We start from the raw sequence: 14,524 nt of genomic DNA on the forward strand, positions 1-14,524 counted from the left end.
TTATTATGAGGATTGAATGAAATAATGGCAATGACAGTACTCACTAAGGCATTGGAAAAGTGACATATTTTGGCCATTGTTATTATTCATCTTATATATGACAGACTGCCCAATAAATCCTTTTTGTTACATGAAAACAAAAAACAGACAAAAAATAACATGCTGTCTAGGTTTGTCATAGCTTTCCTTCCAAGGAGCAAACATATTTTAATTTCATGTCTACAGTCACCGTCTGCAGTGATTTTGGAACCCAAGAAAATAAAATCTTTCACTGTTTCCACGTCTGTTTGCCATGAAGTGATGGGACCAGATGCCACGATCTTAGTTTTTTGAAAGTCGAGTTTTAAGCCAACCTTTTCACTGATACTATGCATAAAGCTATAAAAATTTATATGTGTACATAATACATAATGTACATATAGGCCTGTGTGTGTATTTGCCAGTCCTATGAGGAGGGAGTAACAAAAGCTTTAAAAAGTGTTTTTATTATTTTATAGCATCACATACTTACACCCACAATTCCACCAGACATAGCCATTTAGATTTCGCCATGGTTCCTATTCCATATCTATAAATACATCTGTTTTTGCACAGGCATTAAAGTTGTTTACCTTTCCGAATGTGACCTTTGTGATGCTTCTGATTGAGACAAAAATCTGCTACCAGTAGGTAATTTGATAATCCTAACAAATGGTGAATTTTACCCATTCTATATAAAGTTGAATTTGTGTTAATGTTACAAAGTTCAGGCAATCGGATTTAACTTACACTAAATTGTTTAATTTTTCAGATAGTTGTTGAGATTGTAGATGCTGATTTAATAATTTGTACTGTCACTGGATTGTGACATTTTCACATGATGTGGTAGCATTTTATATTGATGAAACAAGGAATAGCTAATCACTTAAGAGTTTTATGTTATGAGAGCTGAAGATGTGCAGTGGTCAAGGGTTACTATGGTGATGAGTACATTGCGACATTGACTTCACTTCTGTGCAGGTTTCAGTAAAGGGCCAGGGTGGGAGAGTGAGTGTTGTTGTTTTCTGTGAATCTGATCCAGATTGAAAGGTCTGTTGAGGATCAAGAGAAAAGACAGTCTCCAGTGTGAGATAATAAGAGCCACTTTTTACGCGCCCTGTGAGTACTAATATATGCCAGTCTCAATTTCCTTCTTGTTCCCATGACCCCATGCCCCAGTTTCTGATACACATTCCTGTGTGGGAGGTAGGGTCATGTGTAATTTGGAAACACTGCTGGTGATTTCCTATTCTACTTTTATCCTTGTAGAGGACCAGTGTCTTCAGCCTTCCAGAAGAAGATGTGCTTTAATATAACATACATACTTGAGCTATCTCAGGTTTTCTCCTTCCCCCTCCAGAGCCCACCTTTGTGGTTTTAGATTGCCAGGTAACACTGGCATCCAAGAAGCCTCCTGATTCTGACTGAGGCAGGTTGCTCTTTTTGTCCGTCTTCACCTACATCTGGAAAATGTGTTTTGAAATACTTAGCTTATGTTATTATCTCAAGCATACTATATTTCCTGTAATTCCCAAATAGATGAGTCTAAGTTCACTTGCTTTTCTGGGTCTAGCAGTTGCCAACACAGCCACATAAATACTCTCAAGATGACTTTGTTTTCCTCCTTTCCAATTACATCTGTAGTTTTGAAAAATAGTACAGAATAACAGGGCTTCCCAGGTGGCTCAGTGGTGAAGAATCCTCCTGCTGATGCAGAAGCTGCCGGAGACGCTGGTTTGATCCCTGGGCGGGGAAGATCCCCTGGAAGAGGAAATGGCAATCTACTCCAGAATTTATGCCTGGGAAATCCAATGGACCAGAGGAGCTTGGTGGGCTACAGTCCATGGGGTCTCAGAGTCAGACATGACCTAACGACTGATCATATACATGCACGTGCTGTTTGTTATCAGTTGTGCGTCATCTTTCTAGTGGTCCCTTCCAGCTATGGAGATTGTACCCCTCTCATTGGGCTCACAGCAGTTTACTGGTGGTGCTTTGGAATGCTGACCTTAATGTCTTAATGACCTCGTGTCCATGTGTCCCCGTCCCCTACTCTTCCTTTTTTTCCCCTCAAATTTTAAAGTTTTATTTTTCAAAATGTACAGTGGTGGGACCTGTCTATGCATCTTTACTGGAAGCTGGGGCATCTTCACCTTCGGTGTTTCTGGTTTAAATTACTTGTACTCTGTGCTTTGAAACCACTTTCATGGATGCTTTACTAAGTAGCTCTTGAAGGGCTGTCCTGGCCAAGGAGCTGTGAGTCTTCAGTTTCTCAGAGACGACAGCTGAGGTTTTAAGCTTGTAGTCAGGAACTGAGTCATTTGAAAAGACCCTGATGCTGGGAAAGTTTGAGGGCCGGAGGAGAAAGCGACGACAGAGGATGAGATGGTTGGCATCACCAACTCAATGGACTTGGGTTTGGGTGGACTCCAGGAGTTGGTGATGGACAGGGAGGCCTGGCGTGCTGCAGTTCATGGGGTCGCACAGAGTCAGACACTACTGAGCGACTGGACTGAACTGAGGCAGGAAGTCCCTTAGTCTGGCGCATGTGGCTTTGTCAGGCAAGACTAGGTTATTGAGTTTGTCCCATATTTTGCCTTTGGCCTTGCCCCCAGACTTGTTCACTGGGTGTCTTTCTTGGCTGGCTTTCTGCCATCGACTTTTTCTTGTCATCCTTGGGTGGCATCTCAGAGATTGGAGAGCAGCTACTACCCCTGCAGCTGCACTGAGATGTCGGACAGAGGGTCCGTGATGTTGCTTAGTTTCTTTTATATATATAAATATATATATATATGTGTGTGTGTGTGTGTGTGTGTGTGTGTGTGTGTGTGTGTGTGTGTGTGTGTGTGTATTTAAGATGTTTTCTTGAGGACTTCTAATCATTTACTCTGGACTAAGATGTAATGAATATTAAGTGGCAAGAATGCAAAATCATTTCTCTTTTTTCCTGAACTTCTTCAAAAATATGTTTAACCATATTGCTTCTTAAAATTTTAAAGTAATTATAGTATATATATACAGTGTGTATACATATATGTATAAAGACCAATAATAAAGTGTATCTTAAGTATATTTAATTTGTGTTTTTAGTGGCATGAACAGTGAATTTCAAAGTCATAGCCCTTGTAAAAGAGTAGATGGTATCATGGTAGCTAGTGTGTCTTAAATCCTGAATGTTTTATTCTTAATCTGCTTTCTTTTCTCATTGCCACCAGTTTTTATCAGACTGTCTGGCTTTAGGACTGTCTTTACTCAGGTGATTCCCAGATAAGAGTGCTAATAATTAACATGATTCATGTTACAATGGAAGGAATTATGGTTGAGCTATAGTTAGTAAGGAAGAAGCTTTACTCATAAAGGTAACCTGATTTAAAACAAATTTTAGGAGTCTTCTATTTTATTTCTAAATTTCTTTATATATAACTTACTAATATCACATGCATGTTACACATACATTAATAAAAGCAGTGTGTAGCGTATATTCCTATTTGTGGTTCAGAGTTCTCTGTTTTGCTCCAGCCATGTTCTTTATGTTTTAGTGCCACCTTGCTCTTATGTCACAGCTGTTATTGAGAGGCAACATATGTTCATGTTAAAGTGAAGACTGTTATGAAAGGAGAGTGAGTGGAGTTCTGTGTAGTGAGTAGCTGCCATATAGTTGTTTTGAAGCTTAGTGAGCTTACGATTGAGAATGCCCGGTAGTACAGCCCTTCTCTCCTGTGAACTAACAGCCAGATTGTTTGTAATTTCCCGTGCTATTTAAAACAGGGTTCTCATGTATCAGCCATCTTCTGTAAGGGTGCCCAGTGTGACTTCGGTTGATCCTGCTGCTATTCCGCCTTCATTAACAGACTACTCAGTACCATTCCACCACACGCCAATCTCAAGCATGTCCTCAGATCTGCCAGGTATGTGAAGAGTTGTTTTGTTTTTTACCAAGTTTTTTTTTTTTTTACCATTTATTTTTTTAATCTTAATCTGTGAAGCAAATATAATTTCAGTGTCGTAAATAAAAATGCAAAGGAAATTGCTAAGAAAAGAGTTCCTGTGAAGGTGATGCCTGTTTTAAATAGTAATTATGTTCAGTTGCTCTCATTTTAACTACTGAGCAATCTGTAGATTTTGTTGGGAGGAAATAGAGTAGGGTAGTGGGAAATTTTTACAGAATTTATTCTCCTGCATAGAGAATGTACCACAGAGAGACTTTTTCTTGGTTTATTTTTCATGGGTGCTTCACAGGTTAGGGAGAATGTTTTCTCATACTTTCCTTTTCTAAAAGCGCATCACTTCTTGGTAGCCCATCACAACTGCAGAATGTACTTGTGTACTGTGAGGTCAGATTGCCTACCAGCTTTACCTTGTAAAAATAGGATCTGCCTGCTCTTTTTCCATAGTACTCCTGAGTATTTAGGGTTATCCTTTAAATAAAAATTTTTTTTAATTGGAGGATAATTGCTTTACAATGTTGTGTTGGTTTAGGGATATCCTTTATATATATATTAACAGTTAAAAACTTCATGGCTGCCTGAGTTACCTTAGTATCAAGTTTTTTCATAGAGCAAATTGGCACAAGTTTAGAAGCAGTGACGACTAGACTTCCCTTCTCTCTGAAGGGCCCTTTTATTGAAATTCAGTTACCTCCTCCTGTTATTAGTTTCCTCTTCTGGATTTAGGAAGTTAATTTTGGCCTGTGATTTATTCTTCTTGGCCCTCTTAGTAAGGTCTTTATTTTAAGCACAATATATATTCTATTGGGTAAAATTTGTGTTGGAACAGTTGATAGTTGTGTAATCTGGTCATGTGTAATTTTGTCACTTGAAACTTGTTCAGATTTATTCAGTTTGAATATAATTTATTGGAAAAGAGTAGACTAAAAATAGTGTCCATCAAAAAAAATGTTAAAAGCTTTTTGGTTCTTTCATACATCTCCTCCACATGTTCTTTGGGAATTGGTTATTTAAAAAAAAAAAAAAACTGTTTGTAAACCCAGCCAGCACGTTACAGAGTCATTGCTGATACAAAGCTTGATCTTGAGTTACAGGTGAAGTTTCATGGTCCCTAAGAAAGGGAAAGTCAGAGTCGTAATTCCCAACTGCCATGTTTGTTTTAATTGTGGCTAGTTTTAAATGAAGTTGAAAGGTTTCCATATGTCATCTTAGTATGTGTTATAAATAAGCATTCCAGAAGCCTTCATTTCCTGAAGATCTTGAATTAAAAATTAATCCTGAGAAAAAGGATAATGAACATTCTCTGTTTACTAAGTGACTCTGGCCATTTAGCAATAGAATAGATACAATGTACAAATCACTTGTTCTGTTAGTTTTTGAGTTGTGTGATTTTGGATGAATTTTTAATTTCAGAGAATTTGTATTTCAAAATTTGGGCATAAAGTCAGACTATTTACTTTATAAAATGTACAGATTTGAGAAAAATGCAATAAAATATGTTAATTGTGTATTTCATAAAATATATTTCAAGCTGGTAAGAACTAAGACTATTATCCAGGACTGATATTTAGCCATTATAAGCTAGTATAGTGATACTGATTATTAAAATGTTAAAAGACTTTATTAGTTGATAAACAGAATAGAATAGGATCTATTGTACTTTAGAAGCATTACCAATTTACTGTCATTTATGAATTATGTAGTAGTATCTTGATCTAAATAGTTTAGTTTTTATTTGGGTTTTACTGTTAATATGCTCTTTTGTAATTAGTAATTACTTTGGGGATTTTTTGTGCATAATTTTTATGTAATTAGTCATACTGTACAGTTTTTATATAAGTTTAATAATTTATAATAAAATATTAAATAGAATACCAGAATTGAGAGATGACAAACTCTTAATACATTTCTTAACATTCCTTTTAAACATCATAAACATGAATCTTCTGAATCTGCAGGAGAACAGAGAAGAAATGATATTAATAATGAACTGCAGCTTGGAACATCTTCTGATACTGTGCAACAGTGAATGCAAAAATAAAACATAATTTGTATTTGTGGAATGGAAAACAGCTTGATTATTTCACGAAAAGATATGACTGCCTTATTATTGCTAGTGCCATATCATCAGGTGTGAATGGTGCTCAAAAGTTGTATTATTAAAATTTGAAAGTGCTAAACATTTACATACTTAATCATGTAGCAGTTATGTTTTGTTAAACTTCATGGCTCAAGTAAGTAAAATGTGTTGTTATTAATAAGACATAATAGAGTCAGTTTCACATGAAGAAGCATTTAAAATCTAAAAACTACAGATTTGTCAGTATTGAGAAAAGCATTTAGAATGTACCATCATAATTTTTAAAACTACCTGCTTTTTTAGTTAAAGATAATTATGAAATACTTAAGAGTGAAAACACAATACAACATATCATTGCAGTTCAAACTTATGGTGAAATAAGAACAGCATTTTACTGAACTTTTATAAAATATTAAGGCAATAATGTTTTAATCACTATTCATGAAGCTTCATCCGTTTCATGTAAGAGTTTTCATAGTCTATACTTACAAAGTAGAATTATAAGACATTGTTGATAATAGTTTTTTAATAGAAGGAATAACATCTGAAATACTGTGTCAAGCTTCAGTGTTACTGTTGGAGAGAAAATGGTTTCAGTGAGAAATATTTACATTGAAACATTACTGAATTTTGTGTAGACAGCATCTGTATAATACAGCTAGGGAGATACAGTGGGTTTCAACCAAAATTTCAGAAAAATTTCTAGATACTTTTATTATGGCGTTGTATAAGTTATCATATTCAGTTATCCCTGGATGAGATATCAAAAGATATAGATCAGTTAAATCTCTTAAAATATTTTATCAATAGACCGTTAGCACATCTGAAATGATCATCCAATAATAGAAATGCTGAATATATAAAACTTTCAGATGATATAAGGGCTGAACAGATTTTGAATTACAGTTCAGCTGCAGGAGAGAGAGAGGATTTACTCAGCAGTATTATTACTGTGAAGAGAAACTCTTACTGAAGTACATCACCTCCTTAGTATCACTTTAATGGGGAACTCTTTGGAAAAGTTGGTTATGATTCCCTTTGTCCAGTGGTGGCTCAAATCTTGTATCTTATAGCTGGTGATAGGCATAAGAAATGACAAGTCATGTCAGCAGTTTTCAAAAATCATTTAGAAATTGAATGGCTTCTTTCCAATGATTGGTGCTACAGCTTGTATTATTCAGTAAGTATTATCATTGTACCCTTATTTAGAGATTATAAGGGAGTAACTTACTTAAACATCTGATTTATCAGTTATATTCACACAGATTATTAAATATTTTAAATATCATTTCCCACTAATATTCTCTATTTAGACTAACAGTCCAGTATCATAGTATACTCTGTTACGATTGCTGTACTTGAGGTGATGCTGAATACCAGGATATAAAAATTCATAGAATAAATAGGAATTGGCCTTAGTAATCTTATACTTAATATATGATTTTTTTTTAATGTTTTAGAAATTAGTCAAGCAGAGGTCTAGGGGAACTGACCTTGAAGTTTATTGTTAGACTTTTCAGATGTGAAGATTTTATTATTTATTGTTATAACTTGAATATATCAAAACAGTATTACTGGGCAACCTTTTGTCACTTTCCTATTTCTAAAGTATAATTGGAGGATCCCAAATCTTTAGAAAACTGCATTAGCTCATAACCCAGTACACGCTGGCAACATTTAGCTTGTCTAGTAAGCAGCAGCTCGGAAGTGCTTGCTTTATGCAGCGTGTTGGACTGTGTACTGCTCCTTTGTTGTGGGAACTGGGGGACAGAGAGCTGTCCGTGAAATAGACATTTATTTGTTTAAGAAGTGATATTTTAGATGAAGCTTAATGTGTATTTCTAAAAAATAAATGTGAAGTGTCTTAAGAGGCTAAGCATGTTTTTTTTTAATGTCTCAATCCAGACGATCATCTCTTCATTTTTTGCTTCTCATTCTGCTAAGTGAAAATTTGCTTTGACTAGTTCTATTTAAATTTTGGACTCCTCTACCCCTTTTAAGCCTCTGGGGATGGTTTTTCCAGTTGTTTTGTCAAGACATATGTACATTTTTGGGTTTTATGCACATAAATATCCTGAAATATCCTGATTGTGGTAGACCTTCCCTACAGCAGAATGGTAAGGACTTAACCCAAATGTTCTATGACTTAAATAAAAAATGATTTGGGGAAATAATTCTTGTCTCCAAAATATGAGACAACTATTAACAGAACATTTTTGTTTTAGGTTTGGATTTTCTTTCCCTTATTCCAGTTGATCCCCAGGTATGTATCCTGAATTTAAGCAACTAATTTGTATTGGATTGTTGGTTGTGTCACTAACTAAAAATGACCAGTTGCATAAAATCAGGACAGTCAACTCTCAGTTACTTAAATTGATGGAAAGAAAGTACTTCTATAAATATTTCACAATTTTACTTGGAGGCATGACATTTATGACATTTTGACCTTTACTACTAGCATTGTAAATTATTTTTTTTTAGTTTAATATAATCATTTGGCATTTCTTAACAAGCATTTGAGTGATTAAAATGAGGGGAAGCAGTGCTGGAGGACTGGAAATGTTGAAACTTTATAGAGAGAATTTGTAAAACACTTGTTCTGTACATAGAAGATGGCTGAAGCTGATTAAACAAATTGAATCATTAGCTTGATTCTTCGTAGTTCTTAAAGACAGTCAAATTCAGACTTTGAAGAAGCCCTCACCTAAAATTGCTATAAACCAGCCATTCGTGTTTTCTCTGTTGGGGATAAGAAACTAGTATTCCAGTGTCCCACCATGAAGACCTTGCAATGAGCACAGACTCCGCTGATAGGCTAATAGCAGAGGAGGAGAAGGCACAAGGAAAGCTGATGGGAAAAGCAGACAGAGAAACAGACTGAGAGAGGTGTTGAGAGTAGGGGCGGATAGAGGAAGAACCACGGATCGTTGCTTTTGTAGGCCTTTCAGAGTCAGCTCACCACAGGTTGTGTATCAGCTTCCTGGCTTAATACTCTGTTTGATCACACAAACAGTACTGGAAGTTTGGGCCCAAGGTGACAGGCACAAAAAGAGAAGTTTCTTTTCACCCTAAATTGACTTCGTTACATCAGTAGATTCTATAGCAAAATATCTATGTATTTTTCTAGGAGATAGATTCTTCAGGATTAAAGTATTAGCTGATTTTTATGTGAACCATCCTTTTTTAAAAAATCATCTTGGAACCTTGAGGGTTTTGATTTTATAGGGCTATTCATGCTTGATGTCAGGCTAACTTGCTGATAAAAAAATACCTGAAATTGATAATATTGATAAGCTGTCCTTACTGATCTTCTTTCATGTAGTCAATCTAAACACAAACTTAGGACCGCTCCTCTTGTAGTGTGTACTGGACCTCGCTTATCATACTAAAGTTAGTGTAGTTGTTTCTTGCATAGAACAGTCTATGGCGATATAAAATAAAACTTTTAGTGCTTGTCTCTGTTCCTCCTGGTCAGTATCAGAGTACTTAAACTCAGATTGAAATTTGTTTGGGGATCAGCAACTAAGATTTAAACCAAAAATTATAAACACTTGGAGGTGGCTGTCAAGCTGCCATCTCAGAGGCAATTAGATTTCCTTTAAGATGTATTCCAAAATTTTGTTTGTTTTTTATTTCAAAATACATGCAATAGTTCTCATTCTGAGCATCCTGGAGTAGTTAGCTACGTGTAGTCTCTACATTAGAGTGTATGCTATCTTCTAATTACACAAGTACTGTTACATGTATGTAGATAGGAGTCAGACGTTGTTCACTGATCAGTCTTAATATTGTTCCTTAAGGGTCTAATTAATACTAACTTTTGAAAGAATTATTGAATTTTGCGTTGGCACTTTTGCTTAAAGCCATTAAAGATAAGTTTACTAGCCTTTTACAGTGTGCTTTAAATTTGGTATAAATACATTTAGTGAGCAAATTCTTTTCAAGATTAAATATGAGTCATAATTATGGGGCCAGTATTCAGTATTAAATAACTGTAGTTATTATTGACGTTTTTGTACTACTACCTACATATTTGGTCAACAGATTCTGTTTTGAGACAGTCAAGAATATGCTGCACTCATCAAATAATGTAAAATATTAAATTCGTGCCACCTTCTAGCCAAAGATGTGAAGTTTTGAGAAATTTTTAAATCCCACCGGGATTTAAATATGTGGCTGTCACTTGTGCATATCTAACAGTGTGTAGTCTCTCTATTTACCATCAGTGAAGCCTCTTCCTCATGCGCATCATTGTTTGTTTCAAGCAGTACTGTCCTCCTATGTTTTTGGATAGTCTCACCTCACCCCTAACAGCCAGCAGTGCGTCTGTCACCACCAGCAGCCCCCGTGAAAGCAGTGTTCATGTTAGTTCCTCCAGCAGCAGGAGTGAGACAGGGGTCATAACCAGCAGTGGAGGCAACATTCCTGACATCATCTCACTGGATTGAAGGAGGACTCGCTCGAGTCTAGGAATCATTCATCAGAACTGCTCTTTCTTGGATCTCTGGTCCGTGGAAGCTATTTTTTTGCTAATTACTTTGATATTTATTGAAATGTCAGATGGATTCGTTTGCCTTCTGAGAGATGAACACAGATGACCGCAACAAGAACCACATGACATGCAAGGATTTTTCTTACTCTTGGTGTACTCTTTGAGCATCAGATACATTCAGCTGTAACTATATCCTCCTGAGAGATGGATTCAATTTCATGTTACTGGATAGATTCTACAAACCAGTTAAATTTTTTTGTTGTAATACACAGCAATAAAATTATGTAAATATTCAAGTACACTTTTTTTCTAATTAAGAAAAGATGTAATCAGTGATTCTAAAATGACAACTTCTCGTTTAACCTGATGTGAAGGAAAAATATGCGGAAAGAAGTTACATTTGCCAAATGAGTCCCTTCCATGGATTTGTTCTGTTTTCGTTGAAGTAATGAAGTCTAGATAAGTGGCCGAAGCTTGGGTTCCACTTTTCTCCGTTTCCATCAGAGAAGAATGTCCTGTGTGCTAAGCATTTCCCCTGTTGGTTGTTTCCACGCTGGTGGTGTGTGCCCGTGAGCGCGGAGTGGAGTCCGGGATTTGGCTGCTCCTCAGTAGTGATTATGTTGAAGAACACTATGCAGAGTCTGCCCTGACGTAATGTGTGCTGTTTTCGGTAATCGAACTTTCTTATTCTAGAGATGTCTGTAAATTAGGGGCTTACCTTCTCAAAAGAAATTCTCTGTGACTGTTGACTGAAATGTTTTTTTGGATTGAGGTGTGACTGGAATATTTGTTAAGATTTTGTTACACTGTCCAGAAATATTGAGAGCATGGAGGCAGTGGAAGAACAGATTTAGAGGCAGTGGGAATAGCAAAGTTTAATTTCTTCCTAAGAACTTCTTTTACTTGTTTATTTTATAGGATAATGTTCAAATCTGCGATGAGTAATACTGACAAAGTATGTCATAATCTTGTTTTTCTCATAGCAGTGATTTTTAAATTTAAAGAATAAACAATAGCAAAGGGATGGAGGTGGCATCAGATTTCCTGTTTTTTAAAAAAAGAAATGTTTCCTGAAACCACAGAAGATAAAAACAGAATTAGAAGTGTTTGAGTATAAGAAAAGTTTGAAGAGAGGATGGGCCTGAAACCCACATTGAAAACTATTCTCACTATGTGTTTGATTTTAAATCTCTAAGGAAGCTGAATTTTACCGAGAAACATTTTAATCCAAATTTTATACTTTGCTTTCATTTGGCTGCACAATTTTGATTTCTCAAGGAGTTAATACTTTCCTAATGTTTAGCTTTCTCTCCCTAAGCTGTGTCTAAGTAAACATTTGTTTAAAAATCATTAATCTAGCTGATTTCTCAGGCTGAAATGCCCAGATGCAGAGTCGCCAGTTTCATACAGGATAGGGAACAGTCAGGGTTGGTGCAGCTCCACGGAGCTGCCTTCTCACGGCTTGGTTTTCACACCTCAAGTTCTTATGCCCTTTGTGCTGTTTTTGTACTCATTTAACTTCCTGTGATTTTCTACATCATCCCTTTTTCGGCTGTTTTATCCCTTTAATGTATTATCGCTTTTGGAGAGTTAAAAACATGGAAAACAAACCTGAATCTTCTTGCAGTCGTTACATCATAGTTGCCAGTTTTAAATTCTTAGGACATGTTGCAGTCCTTTGGTCCATACACAGAATTTATTCCTGGTAAAATTTTATATTGCTGCTCTAAATGTGGATGCAAGTTCTGTTAACTCTGTAATCAGACAGAAAAAGTAACCTGATTTGTGTGGTATAATTTGTTAATAAAGAAATGCTGTATATTTGTTATCATTTTGTTACCCATTGGATTCTCAGAGACCCTCCCTTCCGCAACTTAACCCACGGAGTTTTACAAGGTTGATGAAGACAACAGTCGAAATTAGTCCACGTGCTTGATTCTTGTAGCTGAGGACCATGTGCTGTTTCACTTGTAGTTTGTTTCCTTTTCACTGTTTCCTGTGAACAGTTTTATTGTTCATTTTTGGTGCTTTACACTAAACTACACAAATTTTTAATTTATCTCATACAGGCAACTCACATTTTTAAAAATATACTTTTAAGTTTATAATCTTAAAATTGAGACTTTTATATGTGTATCTTTGAAGGTGAGTACCTTTTATTATGCTTTTGGCTCTATGACAACAGCATGCTTACTAAGCCATTGTCCTTTTTTAGCATGGTCACCAAATACTTTTACTGGGACTCTGCCTTTGTAGTAGTGTCTTTTACTAGCCAAGATACCTGCTCAACCAAGTATAATTCCATTTCAGAGGAGGTCTTCTCTAGCTGTTACCTAGACGGCAGCCAACCATTTGCCATCTGATGATGTTTAAGAAAAGGAACTGCAGTTACCAACCTCTTACAAACACTTAGCCAGCCTGTTTTTATCTTTGTTCACATAGAAATGTTAGAAGAGTTTCCTTGCTTTGGTAACTCATGACAATATAATTGATACTGAATGTAGCTTCAGGCCTAAGGTCTGCTTATATCGACTAACTTTTTGATTCTTAGGTAAGCTGCTTTAGGAGTTTGTTTCCATTTCTGCCCAGAAGGTATAAATTCTTTCAGCATCTGTTGTGGGATGATTATAAAGGCCAGACGAAACCGTAGAGTCCAAAAAGCTAGAATGGAAATACCATGATTAAGTGAAAGATTGTGAGTATAAATAAGGAGATCCATAACTGGGTATAAAGCAAATTTCCCTGGGGTAGAATTTTAAAAGGATGTGAAGAAAGGTTGGATTTTAGAGGAAAGATATTCAACAGACTGTTTTGACTTAGGATTCAGACCTTTCAGCCATTCTGCCTTCAGAGCAGTCCTGAACATCTGTCATCTAGTAACCAAGTTGTCTGCTTTTCTTCTGCCAAAAAAGTATTTATTAGTTACATTTTGTCTTTTTAAGTAAAGTTGAATTTTATAAAATATTAGTTCTCAACTCTGTCTTTCATTTCTCTCTGGCCCCCAATGGGTGTGAAACAAGTCTCCACCTGCCCCAAGTAAACACTTTTTATTTTCCTAATCTTTTTCATCTTGGAAAATGTAGGGCAGCGTGCCATTTAAAACTTGATCCTGACATTGTATTTTGTGACCCTGGGTCTATGTGTTGTGGGAGCATGGAGGTGTCATTTAGGTTGGTAATTCATGACGGAACCTGATTCACCATCTTTTCTTCTACATTTCTGCATGAATATGGTGAAAATTACAGGAAAGAAATTTAATCATTTCTCTGCTTTTTAAAGAATGACTGGTTTGTAAGCCCCCACTTTTTTGTTAGGAACCACACTCCAATTCCTAGAAGAAACCAATAAAGCTATGTACAAATGCCCATTCTGCTTTAATGCTTACCTGATTAAATATATTTTTTCTGCTTGTGTTGGTAATACATGCTTGCAGAAAGGGCACTTAAATATTTTTGAATGTTTCTTGCCGGTCACTTTGCTACATGTTTGTGATCTTACATAGTTTTATTCATTCTCCGTGTAATTTGTATCTTGATTTTTTTTTCTCAGTCTACAGGCATTATTCCATGTCACTAAAAACTACATTGTATGGATGTGCCATGCTTTCTGTTGCCTTTCCCTGTTGGACATTTTAGGTTGTATCTCATGATGCTGTTACAGTGCGTGTCTTTGTGCATAAATTATTTTCTTAGGATAAATTCCTAGAGATGAACTTCTGAGTCAAGGATGTAAATACTTCTGTAGTTTTTGGTGCACAGCACTTCTCCAAGTGGTTATGCTAACCATTTAGTAGGAGAAGAACTATCTAACCATATTTTCCAAGAATATATACCATTAACTGTATGCAGGCATCTGCATTAAGGCCTTCCACGTCTGACCTTGGTGAGCTGGGGTAACTGATTTGGAGATAATTGGCAGAGATTTTCCTGGGATGTCTCAGTTTCAAATATATCTGTATGATATGTTCCAGAAACACCTGCTTATAAG

At 36.0% G+C, this 14,524-nt stretch overlaps 1 protein-coding gene across 9 annotated transcripts in view; it reads left to right on the forward strand.

Moving 5' to 3' along the window:
* The window catches only part of PIAS2 (protein inhibitor of activated STAT 2), a 109,370-nt gene that overhangs the window by 82,607 nt on the left and 12,239 nt on the right, over positions 1–14,524 (forward strand). For 4 of the 9 annotated variants that reach the window (XM_070452605.1, XM_070452603.1, XM_020870983.2 and 1 more), the window contains 3 exons: positions 3,787–3,926; positions 8,271–8,308; positions 10,311–12,368. In XM_070452605.1, coding sequence (XP_070308706.1) covers positions 3,787–3,926; positions 8,271–8,308; positions 10,311–10,493 — 361 coding nt within the window. In that variant the 3' untranslated portion in view covers positions 10,494–12,368. The other 5 variants (XM_070452604.1, XM_070452607.1, XM_070452610.1 and 2 more) reach the window with 5 other exon arrangements.

Source organism: Odocoileus virginianus, chromosome 22, assembly GCF_023699985.2.
Source record: "Odocoileus virginianus isolate 20LAN1187 ecotype Illinois chromosome 22, Ovbor_1.2, whole genome shotgun sequence".
Taxonomy (NCBI): domain Eukaryota; kingdom Metazoa; phylum Chordata; class Mammalia; order Artiodactyla; family Cervidae; genus Odocoileus; species Odocoileus virginianus.